Source organism: Aptenodytes patagonicus, chromosome 4 (genome assembly GCF_965638725.1).
Source record: "Aptenodytes patagonicus chromosome 4, bAptPat1.pri.cur, whole genome shotgun sequence".
NCBI lineage: Eukaryota > Metazoa > Chordata > Aves > Sphenisciformes > Spheniscidae > Aptenodytes > Aptenodytes patagonicus.
The window spans coordinates 79,327,149-79,343,066 of record NC_134952.1 but is presented as its reverse complement, the minus strand read 5'-3'; the positions used below and the strand labels follow the sequence as shown (position 1 = coordinate 79,343,066).

Here is a 15,918-nt window from a genome sequence, read left to right as displayed (position 1 = left end):
GAACCTTACGCCAAATGTTACCATATTCATAGCTAGAGAAAACATTGCAAGTGTTACATCACTTTGTTCCTTACTGTTGCTTCACAGGTAGTGCCATTTGAGAAAACTATTTGCTTATTTTTCATAGAATCATAGAACCATTGAGGTTGGAAAAGACCTCTAAGATCATCGAGTCCAACCGTCAACCCAACACCACCATGTCCACTAAACCATGTTCCTAAGTGCCTCATCTACTCGTCTTTTAAATACCTCCAGGGATGGGGACTCAACCACTTCCCTGGGCAGCCTGTTCCAATGTTTAACCGCTCTTTCAGTAAAGAAATTTTTCCTTACATCCAATCTAAACCTCCCCTCGCACAACTTGAGGCCATTTCCTCTCGTCCTAATTTTTGTCCCTACAGAGAGCCTTTTTGTAATCTCATCAATAGTCTTTTACACTGAATATTTGTGATGATATTCATTTATCCTAATCTGAAAATATCCAATCAGCATGGAAAAATCAGCCAGCACTTGTCCTCGCTTGCACAAACTTGAAGTTTCTGAAATGTGACTCACTTTCTAGTTTGCACTAGAACTTCAGTGTGTTAACAAAGTTGAAAAAGACAGTATAACTGAGATATTTCAAAAATTTTGTGTGAGAAAAGTCGGAGCGTCTGGGGTTTAGCATTGGTGGGAAGATACATTAATCCATTTTCTCATTTCAACTGAAACTAAGCAAAAAAGCCACTTGTAAAGGCCTCGGGTTTTTACTTACAGGCAACACTTCAGAACAACAGGAAAGGATGTTCTTCGGAGAAATTTGAAGCTTTTGCCGCCTTTTTGCCTACAGCACTAACTGCCTTGCTCGCGCTGCCAGCTTGACTGTTTTCTAGGGGCTGCAGGAGCATGCACATCTTGAAGGCTGGACACTACGACAGCGCTAACCACTCGAAATGTCTGGGACGCGTGTTTTTAATTCCAGACGGTTTCCCCGACGACCGGCACTTCGGCACAGGCCCACACAGCCTCTGTCCTTTCAGCCGCTGAAGACGCGCGGAGAGCCGCGACGGAGCGGCTACTGCAACAGCCCCCTCCCGGGCCCCGCTCTGGGCAGCGGGCCTCCGAGCCGCGGCTTAAAGCTGCGCCCGCGGCGAAGCAGGCCCCTGTGCCCATCATTTAGCGGGCTGTGACGGACGATGCCCGGCGGCGGCGGGCTCCCCCGGTGGCAGCCTCGCCTCAGGGCCGGGCTGGCGGGCGGCGGCGCCCGCCCTGAGAGGAACGACCTGCGGGCGGGGCCGGCGGCGGGAGCTCAGCGCCTGCGCACTAGCACACACACACACACACCCCCCCCTCGCGGCCGCCGCGTGGTGATGACGCGCGCGCGGCCGCCGGCTCTAGCGCGCGCTCCCCTTCAGGGCCCGCCATGAAGGCGACGCCGCTCTCCAACTGCGAGAGGCGCTTCCTCTTGCGCGCCATCGAGGAGAGGAAGGTGCGGCGCCGGCCTCCCCGTCCCCGTCCCCTACCCCTATCCCCTTCCCCGCTCCGGGCGGGGGGGCAAGCGCGGCTCTCCCCTGCCGCCGCCCGGCGGTAGGCCAGAGCCGGTGTCCCTCCCCCCCCGCCCGGGGATGGCGCATTAACCCGGTGCGTGTGTCTCTGGGCCCGCAGCGCCTGGACGGGCGGCAGTGCTATGACTACCGGAACGTCCGCATCTCCTTCGGCGCCGACTACGGCTGCTGCATCGTGGAGCTGGGGAAGACCAGGTGGGTGCCGGGGTGGAAGCATCCGCCGCCTGAGGAAAGCCCTCTCGGCTGCGGGCAGGCCGCGCTGCGCTTCGCGGCCTGAGGAAAGCCTTTCAGGCGCCGCTGTCGCTCTCGCTTTAAAGCGTTGCGTTTCTAAACCCGCGGACGCAAACGGAGTGCGTAGCGTTGCCTGTTCGGCGTCTGAAAGCCCGCTGAGATCACAGTAAGCAGGTTTTAAGGACTGACGCCTAAAAGTCGTGGTAATTCAAGGCTAGCACCGTAGGGGAGGAGTGGGAAGGGAAGGGATGGGGTTTTTCCTGTTGATTGTAGGTTACACGTAATTTATAAAATACAGAATGGTTATAGTTTTTCATCCCTTTATTCACTGATCTCGCATTACGTTTTGCGCTCTTCCAAAAATCAAACGGCCCTTTTTTTGTATGAGGAAAAATGGAATATTTGCACTTAGGTAAACATGTAGTTACAGATTCTCATGTGTTTGAGTCTTATTTGTAATCCTAAAAGACAGGAGAATGTTCTAATTTCTGCATTTTGATGCTCTCAATTGTTGTCCAGAGTTTAAACATGTATGACAGGCATTGAATGAGAAACTGTCAGGAGCGAGAAATACAAAGTAAAAGCCTAATCGCATGCTTTTTCAAAGTATGTGTTTTGTTTCTAGTGGTAGGAGTTTTCTCCTGCTAAATTCTGTGGCTTAGTGGCCTATTTACCTTTGCAGGGTTCTTGCACAAGTCTCGTGTGAACTCGTTCCCCCCAAGCCAAATCGGCCTACAGAAGGTATACTCTTCTTTAATCTTGAGCTCTCACCGATGGCTGCACCTGGTTTTGAGCCTGGCAGGTATGTAGCTTTCTTAAAAAGACTAAACAAGGATGACATAAGAGCCACTGTTTTGATACGTGTCAGTATATAGCGTAATCATACTCAATTCGGGTTAATTTTGTTTTAACAGGCAATCTGAGTTACTGGTGAAACTGAACAGACTAATAGAACGATGCCTGAGAAATTCCAAATGTATAGATACTGAATCTCTCTGTGTTGTTGCCGGTGAAAAGGTATGAAAAACTACTGATTTCAAGTGGTTTTAAACTAAAGGGTACATACGGTCTGTTTTTAAGGAGGTCTCTGTCTTGTTTTGGAAACCAGAAGTTCTGATTTTAGGTTAATGTAAGGATCTACACATCTGACTTTACAGGTGTTTTTAACTTACGTATCTACGTAGGCTTTCTGAAGTAGTTGGGACCCTGCACGCTCGAATATTTCTTTGCAGAATAAAGTTTAAATTTTACTTAAATGTTATGTGTTTTGTCATACGGGCTTAAATCTAGCACACTGGGTATCTTGGAACATATCGAGATCTTTCATCTTCTTAAGCAAAGACCTGAAGAATATATGCTGTTTCTTTTTTATGGTTCAAAAAATGAAATTGTTTTGAAAAACAGTAACTTCTGTAGAATCGCGTCACAAATCACCAAGCAGTTTTGTGTGCTTTGTCTCAGGTTTGGCAAATTCGTCTGGACCTGCACCTGTTAAACCATGACGGTAACATTATCGATGCTGCTAGCGTAGCAGGAATTGTAGCTCTGTGTCATTTCCGCAGACCAGATGTGTCTGTGCAAGGAGAGGAAGTAACTGTGGTAAGTTGTACCGGGCCGTAGTAAATGTTGTGGCACCGCAGGTAGCTGTTTGTTTCTGTCTAAAAGGGAGAATTAAATGTTCGTGTCAGCAGATAAACTCCAAGATACTTAAGTTTTAGGGTAGATGTGTTGCTATGCAAAACGTGAAAGGATAGTAAGGAAGCCTGCTGAACACAGAATTGTATCAACCTCAGTTTAGGGGCATATTAATTGTAAAAGATAAGTATTTTAAAGTATTTTGACCAAATCAAGGGTAAGGCTGATGAATGTGCTATATTTACCGATGTAGGTAATCAACAGTAAGAATTGCACAGGAAGAGTAAAAAGCATTTTTTCAATATTTAGATGACTAAACGTTTGTTAGCCTTTTTTTTCTTTGTTTTTTATTTCTTTAAATTTCTTTGTACAGTATGTAATTTTAAAATGAAATGTGTTTTGTAAATAATTATCTTCTGGGCCAATTCTTTTCAAAGTACACTCCTGAGGAACGTGATCCTGTCCCCTTGAGTATCCACCACATGCCGATTTGTGTCAGTTTTGCCTTCTTCCAGCAAGGGTAAGACTTTTCAGTCTTTTGACAGAAACAGCTTATTGTCAATTCTGCAGAATTGATTTTAAATGTAGAAGAGTCCTAAAAATATTTATATTGACAAGCCAATTTCTTGAAACATTTTATCTGAAGTGAGATGCCATGGGGAGATATTTGTGTGTTCTGCACAGTGTAACTAACCAGCAGCTTTCCACAGATGACGTAGAAAACTTTCTGGGGGGAGTATACCCATAATTACTAATATGTAAACCAGTTCCTTTGCTTAATTGTTTTAAGGGTAGTAACTCACCTCAAACTTCTACTGTTGCCTTATATTTGAAAACTTGATTCTAGGACCTATTTATTGGTGGATCCAAGTGAACGTGAGGAACGTGTAATGGATGGCCTCCTCGTAATTGCCATGAATAAACATCGTGAAATTTGTACCATCCAGTCCAGTGGAGGGATTATGCTTGTACAAGATCAGGTAAATCTTCGCCTTGCCAGTCTTTCTCTCATATATAAACTAGTTCCTGTGCTGTAATCTTGATATGGAAATATCCTTGACATTTGGAAGCTAAGAAATCAATTACCTGTCTGATTTAATTGGAAAAGATTACGTATTTTTAGTCCTAGCGGAAGAGCATAGTACTGTGTATCGTGCTGAAGAAGAGACGTAGAAAAGGCATATTGTTTGGTCAGATACGCGTCTTTTTTTTTCCCCCCTGTGGTTTGGCTGAGGGAGTCTGTAAATAAATTCAGACTGCACTCTCATGAATAGTTAGAGGCTGTTGAATTAACCTTTTGCATCAACCTGTAGTGTATCCAGTCCCTCCTACTAAGATGCCATATTTTATTTTAAGTGTTTGTGACTCCTATGATGGTCTACAGTTTTAGTTAAAAACATCTTGCTTTCATGATCGTAAACTGTTGTTGTATGTATAACAAACAGGTTCTGAGATGCAGTAAAATAACAGCTGTTAAGGTTGCAGAAATAACGGAACTAATTCAAAAGGCCTTGGAGAACGACCAGAAAGTTAGGTGAGTGTTTTGGGAAGGAGGGGAAATGGGTATTTTTAAGAAACGTACTAAAAAGTAACATCAACCTGTAGTTTGAACAGCAAATGGTTTTCACTTGTATTTGTTTTAAATAGCAAGTATTTGTGTATTTGAACGTGAAAAGAGAAAGCATTTTTAAGTGTGAAACATCCTGAAATAATGTCTGTCGCTGAATGACTAGGAAAGAAGGTGGGAAGTTCGGCTTTGCAGAATCTATACCCAACCAAAAGATCACTGCCTTCAAAATGGAAAGCGCCGCTGTTGATACTAACAATGTGGAAGAACAAGCAGAAGAAATCATCACTAAAGCTGACCCTCCTTCAGAAGTGTATCTTTTCTGGTGTATTATTCAGGGGAAAACCAGGCTTCCCGTCCCCTGCATTAGCACTGCTAGAAGCTAAACACGCATCCAAGATTCCTCACAGCTTAGGTAGCCTTATAGCCTTCAGAGGAAACATCGACATCGTATTGGTTTTGGTTCTAACTGTTTTTAGGTTAACTGAATTCCTAGCGTAAAGTGCAAAACTGAGGTCTGAAGTGACTGATTGTTACAGTAGCTGGAGAAGAAGTACTCTTTCTCAACTCCCCTTTAAGGATGTTCTCCCCGGGGAGAAAAGATACAGCTTAAAAAACAGCTGGTTTGCTCTCGGGATACAAAGAGCTTACCAGCAAACACCAAGATTTTTCTTAACTACTTCAGTTTTGCCAAACCGATATTGCACACTCCCGGGACAGCCCAAATTGGGGAAGGAATAGAGAACTCCTGGGGAGACCTTGAAGAATCCGAGAGGGAAGAAGCAGCGGAAGAGGAAGGTGAAAGTGAGGCTGCTGCTTTTGAATGTCAGGAAATGGAAACTGAGGATACAAGTACGATGAGGGAAACTAAGAAGGGTAAGTATTGATTTAGCTTGATATCGGATATGCTTATTATATCGCTTTAACAGTCTAGAATTAAAATGTGACAGAGGTCCTTGGCGAGAAAGGAGAACCATCGTAGCCACTTCCCACTTGAGTGACGCCCATTTGCTACTTTCACTTCACCTGGTCACTTCTGTTTTCTTCAAAAGAAAACTTGATTTCTGTAGTATGTGGAGGGCTCCAAATTAAGCACTAGCCACTCTGAATGTTTCTTTTTGAACGCTGTGGTTATTAGTTACAGAAGTTGTTCGTACAAAACTGATCACCAGTTTGTGGTTGGTTGTCGGTTGGTTTGGTTTTTTAGATGAACCTATTGTGCTGTCCGACAGTGAAGAGGAAGAAGTTGTCATTCTGGAACCACAGGAACTACCAAAGAAAACAAGGTAACCATCATGTGAAATTAAGAGGGGAAAAGAGTTTGTAAGGAGTATTTTCAGGAAGCACAGGATTTAGGCAAGGCCAAGAAAGGTCTCAATTGATCAAGGGGACTACAGAGATAGCCAAGAGCAAGGAAGTTTAAACCTAGGCTAGTTTGCTCCTGTCCTAGGAGGCCAGTCATCCTGGCTGACCTGCAGCTGTGTGAAGTGCTTATAGATACTTGACTAACCTTCATCATTCCAAAGGGAGCGATAGCATAAAAGTGGATTTGAATCAGCTGCTCCTTAGAGATGCTGCAGAGATTCTACACGCTACACTACAGCTAATCTTAAGTTTTATCTCCAAGAAGTGAGATTTATTGCTGTATCCCTGCACTAGCCACGGAACCCCTCGTCGGTGTGCGTAGTACACCTTCTAGAAACCAAGTGTGAGCTTTGCACTGAGCGTGGTAGACGGTTGCCCTGTTACGGATGATCAGCCTGTGTCCTTCTGAAATAAAACTATTATTTGGTACGTTCCTTTGATACAAATGTTGTTTGCTCACAGAACACAGACCAACTCGAAACAAGAAAATACAAGTAAGAAAGCATTTAACAAAAGGAGAAAAAAGAAGAGAGCTGCTCGTTAAAGCCATCATCCCTCCTTCAGAAATGCTGTAAAATACATAATTTGGTCTATCATTACTGAACTTATTTTTGTAGATAATTTTGTTTCCTCTCACCCCGTATCTGGTCCTGCTTTTATGTATATTTTATAAAACTATTGTACGCAGCTTTAAATAAAAAAAAATTTGCATGTAAGTGAAATTCCGTGGTTAGCATCCAGCTGCAGCAGAAAACTCACTAGTTCAGCTTGGACTGACTCAAGTCACACAACTCGAATTGCGGAGGTAAGATGCGTAGTTTTCTTAACAAAACAGCCTCTGCCATTACTGAAGTGAGCCCTGTGTAGTCAGAGTTCAGGTGGTAAAAGGAATTATGGCCCAAGTTTAGTGCCAGGGAAAGCTGCTTTTAATTAGGGGAGCTATTACCACATCTTGGAAGTGTTTCAGACCTTGGAATGTTCTGCACAAGAGGAAACGTTGTGCTTGTGACTAAGACCTTCTTGCCCGTGTCGCTCCACATCTTGCCTTTCACTGAAACCGCTTTGTATAAAAATGAACGGAAATGCACGTACTTCACAAAACAGCATAGAACTTCTGCGAAACGTTCATAAGAGAAGCAACTCATACTTCAGCAATGGAGTTTTTTCTTAAAAAGTTTAATTTAATATTACATGCAACAGACAGGAATGCTTCGTGAACTATATTCAAAGAATTATGCTCTGAATTTAGAATCGAGGGAAGCAAAGAGACAAGGACGTTTCCAAAATATCTGACCTAGCCGCTTTGTTCAAAAAACAAGTCAAACTGGAAACATGCATGTATTTACAAGAGCAAAGCAGGACTATTTTACATGTGACCTTAGTATTTCATGACATATGAACAGGAGAGAAGTTACTGTTGCAGTTATTACATTCCCCAAATCCGGTTTAGAATTTAATGTCAAAAAAAAAAAAAAAAAAAAAAAAATTTGCTCCCAGCCAAGCAAAGCTTTAATCAAGTCGTGCCCTTTCAGAAAGGGACAAACACAGAAAACCCCATTCCTCCGGGAACTGAACCAGTGCATTTTCGTAGTGTCGGTTCTTCCAACCCAAAGTCACTGTCGGGAGTGCAAGAACGAGTGAAGATTCAGTTTCTTCTTACTTCTGCACCACGAGTCCTTAAACTTCTTCAGGAAAAAGAACAGTATTCTTTGCACTGCTGTTTCTCTCTTCTTCACACATAATGTCTCATACCCTACGTTCCTTAGAGGCTTTATTTTGAAAGGACTAGAAGTTAAACCAGATAGGCAAAACAGTAGTACAGTATAACCCGGGATATTTTGTTCAAAGCTTAGTAGCAAGAGCTGGAATCATCCCATATTAACTTCGGAAAATGAGAAGGCAGAAGAAGATGGTACTTACTGCAGCAGCAAGAGCTGTGGGTGAGGAAGGAGGAACACAGTCATCCCGGGCAGGGATGCCAGCCTATGACACAAGCATTATTTTTGGGCTGTAGAGGAAGTCATATCGGTACGTTGAAAGTAAAGCTCGGGGAGCAAGGGAGACTTTGTGCTATGGGAACAGTAACAGAACAACTTCCACTGAAAATGGAGCAAGGAGACATTTCATTAAGCAGTAAATTAATACTGTAAGCCACTGTAGCCCTTTCACTTAAGTACTGCTACTTGCTCTTTTCTGGGGAAAGTAAGTCGTAAGCTGCCTTTAAATGACTCTTCTTCCAGTGTTCATATTTCTCAGTGGTCTTGGAAAGTTTCCAGCATACACCACAAAAAAAGAAGGGGAAGGCAGAAGCCGGTTTGTCAGGAAGAGCGCCGCGCTCTATTGTCTTCAAAGACTGATCGCCAGTCAGCATTTTGAGTTGCCCTTCCAAGGTCGCAAACTGATGTCGCAACCGTGGCAAAGGTGTTCCTGTATATACAAAGTCCCTCTCCTGCGAGGTTAGAGCATTTCCAACACCAAGCACCAGACGTGATACACCACGCAGTTTTTTCCCCCAACTAGTTTTCGCTTCCCAGTGGCAACCTACTGCAGTTAAACTAAATACAGGCTGTTGGAGAACATGGTAGGCCAATGAAATACGGTTCTTCATTAAACATTAGAACACGTATAAAAGTCAAAGTGCATCCTAAAAAGCTCAGACTGGCCAAAAAAGGCAGCCTCCGCTGCATACTTTTGTCTTGACCGGATAAGCCACCACCACTTGGCCCAGTCAGTTTTGTAACCGAGTTGGTTCATGGTGGGCTCGGACTGCAGAACAGGGGTGGGGGCAGAACAGCAAGTTTTTAGTTACTGGGTTGAGACACGCGAGCTGTCTCACTGTAATGCACTCTTGTCAGCTTGACAGAGGACTGATGATTTCTTTAAAATTTATGTTAAGTAGCCCAGACCGTAACAGCTGTTCGGCATCTGTGAAGAATTTATACTGCGACCTGCTGGGTGTCCAGATAATGAGACAGACAGTGTTGAATCAACTTCCAAGTTGAAGTGGCACAGGTTTCACAGAGCAGCCCTTGCCAAAAAGCTTTAGAAATGAATGCCAGTTTAAGGTGTTAGTACTGCCCCTCGGTGGTTTTAAGGTATTGGCAAGACCGCTAACATCAGATATAAAAATTGTTTATTGGCCAACCTGGAAGTGGCTTAATTAAATCCACTTCCATGCACTCACTGCTTTACATGCAAAGAACAGCAGGTACAGGGCAGCATCACTCCATTTACACAGGTCGAAGGTAAATGTCCACTTGATCTAATGCCCATTATGTGCTAGTTTGCTCGTGTAACAGTTCTAGAACTAAGGAAAAGTAAGACCAGTTGGTCTATGTTTTTGCTGCATGCCGCAGAGGAACCCTTTCCAAGCAAGAGGGAGGTACAGAACTCCTACCATTCTGCACCTAGCCCACCCACGCCAGAAGACGTTCCCTCCTCTTGGGGGCACAGAGCAGTTAGTTCACCCTCCTGCAGCCTAATCCCTCCACCGCCCCTAAAGAGGTGCCAGGTAAGCAGGCTGCTGACTAATTTTTTTAGTAGATATCGCTGGGCTTTCGGGACAGCTGACACATCAGTGGGAACTCCATGGGTTTAAATTAGTATCAGTTTTGCACTTTGACTAGAAAATACCTATAGCAAGACCATTTTCTACGTCCTGGAAGAGAGAAGTATGAACTGGTGTGCTGGTTTTAGCCGTGCAGTCCCTGCAGCAGAGCGTTCAACCTTTAAACTGATGGAGATCTGGCAATACATTACATAGCAATCGAGGCTTCCAGTAACTGGCACATCCTAAAGAGTCTCCCAAGAGTCGATGCCAGCAAGGTGTCCTCCTCATAGCTATACCGTTTCTTCCAGTATTATAGCCATTAAGCCACATTTTGGATCTATACTAAGTCTCAGTTTAAACTAGACAGTATAAAAATGCTACAAATACTGCTGTGGAATCCAAGTCATTCTTACTTGGAAAGAGAAAAAGCCCTACTATAATAATGCACTGCTAATATTAATGTTTAGTCTATAATTAGATAAGGAGTCTCAGACTTCACTTGGTCTGCATGGTTAATTCCGGGCTTGAAGAGAACATTTTTATAAAAACCCAGCTAAATATTTTAACAAGATTGCATGTACAAAAGATTTACATTAAAACCACATAAAACTAACTTCATAATTAAGCTTTTCAGAACCTGTATTAATATTCCAAGTGATCACATCTAGAATTTTGAACCATGTTTAAAACTGTACATCATTTTCTTGTAATATACATCTTTTTAAAAGATCAGTCTCTTGATTATTACAATAAGCTTAGTGTCTCTGGTGGGTCAATAAGCGATACTCCATGGTACCTAGAGAGGGGAGAAAAAGACGCAGGATGTCATCTTGCTCAAGTGCTCTCTGCTGTGAAGAACAGCATACATACTGCAGTGAAGCACATTTCTCACAAGGCAGAAAACATTTCGGGGCTTGTCAGCTGCCGTGCCGACACAGATTTTTAGGAGCGTTAGGTACCATATCTCCTGCCTACCAACTGTAGGAACGTCAAGAAAATTCCTCCAGTTTCTACCTGACAGTTCAGGCAGCGATAGCAGGCCTGGTGGTGAACGCGAAGTATTGCTCAACAAAAAACATCGTGCAGAAACCTGGGGAGCCTTGTCACCATTTCACTTACATGGCAGATTTGGCGAGCTGAGTCTGCCTGAAGACTCAGGATACACCCCACCCCGTTAAGCGGTTACGTGCCAGCACAACTCGGGCGTAACATACCAGCTTCTCATAGGTCTCTACAGATACTCACTTTGTACTCTTGTACTTTTCCCTTATGGACTGTTGTGTGTGCTGTGCTGCTTTGAGGTAGGTCTTGTGTAGGTCCACGAGGCAAGGCTTGATGTCTTCAAGGGTGTAGCCTGTTACTTTGCACAGGGATTCAGGCTGAGGGAAAAAGGAAAGGAAGAGGGACGCTTGAACGTTTCTGTCTGCTTACGCCGACGACCACTGGTGTTTTTAGCTTCCTGTGGAAACTCTGTTGTTCTAGTAGGTTGGCAGAGTGTCGTTTTCTCAAGCACGAAGTAGTTTAATACTCACTGCTCAGATTTTAGCAGTTCATGTAGATTTACAGTAATCCTGAAAACTATCACATTCTAAACAAGTATTCCTTGCCTCCAGTGCCTAGGCTTTCTTACCGCCCACTTCCTCATCACAAGGAAGCTGCTTACAGCTTTGAGGAGGATCACCAGAAGGGAGCGCATCGCCTCCTTCCAAGAAAAGGTGTCGTCGTCGTGTCTCCCCCCCCCCATTTTTCAAATACCATAGGGAGCAATCCCTAATTAACAGCCTAGGAGTGCGGAGGGGCTGCGACTCCTGCAGCCCAGGCCCCAGCATTCAGAAGTGCGTATGAATACACTAAACACGCATAAAGGTGCATGAAGGCTCGAGTTTTAGTGTCACATACCCAAGTTTGTCCAGTGATCGTATAGCCTGCTAGATGAAATGCTGCAGCAGCAATAACTGACGGCAAGTATTTCAGGTAAGGATCAGCATCGATTAGACTCAGCTCCCCAAGGTACTGCAAGGGAAACGAGAGAAAGGGAATCGTCTGCTTCCAAAAGGAAGTAGAAGAGCATTTAACAGTTGCACTAGAACCCTAATTTAAGCTTCCAATCCTGCCATCAGTTGGAGGAACAGCTTTTACTAGTTGCCACTTACTTTCTCTTTTAGCATCTACTGTCAAAAGTGTTCCCAACACGTGCTTTTTCAACACCACATTTTACATTTGGAGGTATATAAGATCTAGAGGGAAGAATGTAGTCTGGTCTGACCTTTGCACAATGAGACAAAGGCTTCTATTTAGGAGCTCTGGCACCTGCCATACAGTTAGGATTTAATACAACTTTAGCCGAAACGTTACCTGTGCTCTGCTTTAGAAATTAGCCTCTGGATTTAGAGTTCACTGCTCGTTGAGGGGAAAACCAAAACAAAAGTCCTTTTTAGCCCAAGTGGGTGGGTAGGTGTTGCAGTTTTAGATAAGAAAGAGGGAAACACATCTAGCAGCGAAACAAACCCCAAATTAACATTCATCAATCTCGGCCTGGCTCAAGCATGCACGCTTACTCAGAGCGGGCAAAGTGCCAGCCTGCGATAGGAGCGGGGTATCTCACACAGTAAGCGGCAATAGGAGTGACAGTTTCCAGTGGCGTGGCCCCACTTCCAGAGGAGCCCGCGTCATACTGCACGCACGACTCTCCAGAACTCGCCCGGAGAGACTACGCATTTAAAAATGGGAGGAGGCAGGGAACCCCGGACTGAAGAATCCTTCACACTTCTTTTCTTTTCTACTGGGACTAGGAAACAGAGCTTGTAAAGTGCATTAATAGTAATAGGACTCTCCAGTTACACGGGCCGAGCTAGTAATTCTTGCTTACCATTGACAGGCTCTCCACTTTAGCGTTTGTCTGCTGATGTAGGAAATACTGAGTGAGGAACTGGTTGATTGTTGGAGCTGCCAAGTCAAACGACAAAACCTTCAAAATTAAGTGCTCCATCCTTAGAACCTGCTTCTTGGTATAGGTGTCATCTGTGATGTAGACAAACTCTGCTACTTCAGGAGGGTAGATTTCTTCAAACTTTCTACCAGGAGAAATCGTTATGAGTAAATCATTGAGTACTAGAAAACCAGATAACCAGCAACATTTAACGAAAGCCAGCATGCCAACTTAAATTCTGACTCGTGAAGTAGCTGGGCACTGTTACTGAACAAGCTTGCTGCCCTTGGTTCAGTAGCTCTGGAATCAGCAGAATTTGAAATTCCAGACCTACAATAGCCTGGTATTTTAGCACTAAGCAATTTGGGACTCAGAGTTACTGAGATTCCAAAAGAACCCACTAAACTAATAATCAGTGCAAGCAAAACTTTCTTTTCGCACACCTTGTGCATATTCCCTCAAACACTGTTTAGAAGCCTGCTGCTACTGCAGCTAGAAATAATGAATCCTCGCGTTAAGGCAATCTACAAAGATAGCCTAGAACCCCGCTTGCAGAGTTTCGTACAAACTGCCAAGCTTTTAGGTGGGTAACTCCTGATTTTCCTTCTAGTGCAAAGCCCTCCCCAGCCAGTCTGGCTATAGGCAACAGAAATGTGATAACCACAAGATTTCCACCAGTACGAGACCAGCAGGTGGAATTTTAAATTAAGCAATTTCACTTACGATGCAAGCAGCATAGCTGCAGTACCCACAAGCTGAAGTTTTCCTCTCAGAACAGACATTGACGAAAGAAACCTATCAATGTAATTTACAGCTAAGTGCAGGGTTTCGTTCTGTAATTTGTATTCTTCTCCAACTTCCACCAGCCAGTCCACAAGAATAGCCCGCATGTTGTTTGTGATATCAGGTTGCTTCTTCATGTAACCCATTTTAGGCTTGCATTTCACCTGTAGGTTTAGATGACAGATAAGATTCAGTTTGGACTAAGTGCCGGCAGGGAAACAACTCTTTAAGCTCCATTTACCACAGTTTAAACGGATCAGAAGTAAACAGCGGGAAGTCTAGGATCAGTAAGTTTTATTTCCATAATCTTGCTTTCCGGCTTCTGTTCCGTGCATGGCACAATCAACTTTATCACAAGAAACCAGTCCCGAGTTCGCAGCAGTGGACACGGCATCTTATTTCTCTACGTCTAGCAAGCTTTAGCTTAGTCACTGTAACAGTGGCTAATATTTAGATGCATTTCTCAACCCCGAATTTCTCCCCCATAAGCTGCATGCAAGTAGAAAAGAGACAGCAGCTCACCTCCATTTCCCTAAGGTACGTGTGGATATCGCTGATATAGTCTGGCACGTTATTAACGTTTGGTTTTTTCTCTTCTGCTTCCGAGGTTATTGAAATATCCATAATACTTGGAGAATCTAAGCAGAAGATAATAGCCACGTTAAAATGGGCACCATCCGACCACTCCCTCACAGCACGGGGAGCTACCCTATTCTGCAGTACGTCGATGGTGGCTCTCCAGGACTGCTGGGCCTCTTGCCTCCGAGGCAGGCAGAGAGGGCAGACTGTCACTCAACTAGCCTGGGAGTTGAGGAGGCTCTAGGGAAGCCAAAATGTTACTGCAACAAGGAAGCTTCCCATTCCCCTTTCTCTTCTTCCCCCTAGGAATAAAGGGATGGAAAACTCTTTTGCAATTATGTAGTGCTCAGTGCATCCTGGGTTACCTTGTTACACAGATTGAGTCCTGCAAGCTTAGCTACCGCGGCTTAAAACGGGGCTGGAGTACCAGAGCTTTTGGTAGGCTGCAGAAGTGGACCGTGATGAAATCGGCCCTCTGATATTCACGCGCGTGTTACAGAAGATGGATCTGACAGCTCCCGTTTCTTATGTACTGGGAAGAGCTCACAACCCTTGCACCAGTACAGGGTATTACCTGGGAGAAAAGTCCATGAAGTCTCAGGATCTGCCTGAGTAAAATCCCCTTCTAACTCCATAGCGGTAGCAAAGGGCGAAGCTTTAAGGGCTGCTCTTCTTGCCTGTAATCTGGCGTCTCTCGTGAGGTACCAATAGTTAAGGTTAAAAGCGTAAAACTACCTACAAAGAGCAGGGGATAGTGTAGAGGCTCAAGTAATTGATGGCCAGCTAGGAAAGCTGTCATGTCGTATCGTACTGGCGGGCTCGAAGGAAGCAAATTGGTTTCAGCAACTGAAAAGTTATCTTCCGAGTCAAACCAAACCAGTCTACGCCCCAAACAGCTTCGGGATCTACAGTCCTCCTCCAGCTCGCTCGGAAAATCATTCCCTAGGTAAACACCTCGGCACAACCCTGCTCACCTCCGCGCTTTCTGGGGCAGGGGCCCCGCAGACTCGGGCGCTGCCCGGGGCCGCTGCAGAGGGAGCAGGTGGGACGGGGCCCGCGGAGCGCACCCAGCGCCCGGGGCGGCACTGCCCTCCCAGCGGGCGTGCAGCTCGGCTGGCGGGACGCCGGCCGAGCCCCGGGCGCTGGGGGGGAGGGGCTGCCGGAGCGCCGGCGGAGGGGTGTCACGTACCGAAGCTCAGCTCCATGGCGTTGCCCAGGGGGGCCAGGGGCCGCCGCTCCCCCAGGGCGCAGACGGCCGCACGCAGACCCAGCGCCGCCTCCTTCTTCTGGGTCGCCGGGCCGCCCCGCCGCCGCTGCTGCTCTCCGTCCGGCTCGTCCACATGGATGGTGAAGGCCTGCTGCCCGCCGACCGGCCGCCCCGCCGCCGCGCCATGGCCCTCACCGCCGCTCCGCGCCGCCTGTGGGGAGAGCGGCCCGTCAGCGCCGCCGAGAGCCCGGCCCGGCCCCGCCGCTGACAGTCGCCGCTGACAGCTCCCGCCGCCCCAAGATGGCGTCCCCCCCCCCTCCTCCCGCCGCGCCGCCCCGGGCCCGCCGCCGCCGCCCCCACCCCCTCACCTGCGGCGGGAGCCCGGGCCGCTGCTGGACGCCCCGCAGCAGCCCCAGCGCCACGCGGGTGCCGGCGGCGGGCGGCGGCGCTTTGCCGCCCGGGGGGACGTTCTCCTGGTTCTCCTGCCCCGCCAACATCGTCGCGGCCGCGGGGGGCGCCGCCGGGGGG

The 15,918-nt window shown here is 46.1% G+C and overlaps 2 protein-coding genes across 3 annotated transcripts; one reads left to right on the top strand and one right to left on the bottom strand.

Annotated features, from left to right (window-relative positions):
• The first annotated feature begins 1,340 nt into the window (after nucleotides 1–1,340).
• On the top strand, nucleotides 1,341–7,058 carry EXOSC9 (exosome component 9). Of its 2 annotated transcripts, XM_076337282.1 has the most exons (12): nucleotides 1,344–1,468; nucleotides 1,645–1,739; nucleotides 2,458–2,577; nucleotides 2,690–2,792; nucleotides 3,237–3,374; nucleotides 3,848–3,930; nucleotides 4,258–4,390; nucleotides 4,856–4,944; nucleotides 5,144–5,290; nucleotides 5,663–5,853; nucleotides 6,185–6,263; nucleotides 6,805–7,058. In XM_076337282.1, exons 1-12 carry the CDS (start codon nucleotides 1,403–1,405, stop codon nucleotides 6,884–6,886), a joined length of 1,326 nt encoding a protein of 441 aa, XP_076193397.1. In that variant the 5' UTR covers nucleotides 1,344–1,402; the 3' UTR covers nucleotides 6,887–7,058. The 2 variants fall into 2 exon arrangements, with proteins under 2 accessions (XP_076193398.1, XP_076193397.1); XM_076337283.1 differs by lacking the exon at nucleotides 6,185–6,263 and having other exon boundaries at nucleotides 1,341–1,468.
• Nucleotides 7,059–10,320: 3,262 nt separating this feature from the next.
• On the bottom strand, nucleotides 10,321–15,887 carry CCNA2 (cyclin A2). Its single transcript, XM_076337281.1, is given in 8 exon segments — nucleotides 10,321–10,688; nucleotides 11,138–11,271; nucleotides 11,792–11,905; nucleotides 12,762–12,966; nucleotides 13,545–13,768; nucleotides 14,127–14,242; nucleotides 15,373–15,751; nucleotides 15,753–15,887. Coding segments are annotated over 8 exon segments (1,359 nt in total). The 3' UTR covers nucleotides 10,321–10,636.
• Between the last annotated feature and the right edge of the window lie 31 nt (nucleotides 15,888–15,918).

What these genes read in the sequence shown, in the direction of transcription:
- EXOSC9 (XM_076337282.1), top strand. Translation starts at nt 1,403, where the DNA reads ATGAAGGCGACGCCGCTCTCCAACTGCGAGAGGCGCTTCCTCTTGCGC. An exon ending in GTGTTGTTGCCGGTGAAAAG is followed by an intron (nt 2,793 to 3,236) that starts GTATGAAAAACT and finishes GCTTTGTCTCAG; the next exon opens with GTTTGGCAAATTCGTCTGGA. An exon ending in TTTGCCTTCTTCCAGCAAGG is followed by an intron (nt 3,931 to 4,257) that starts GTAAGACTTTTC and finishes ACTTGATTCTAG; the next exon opens with GACCTATTTATTGGTGGATC.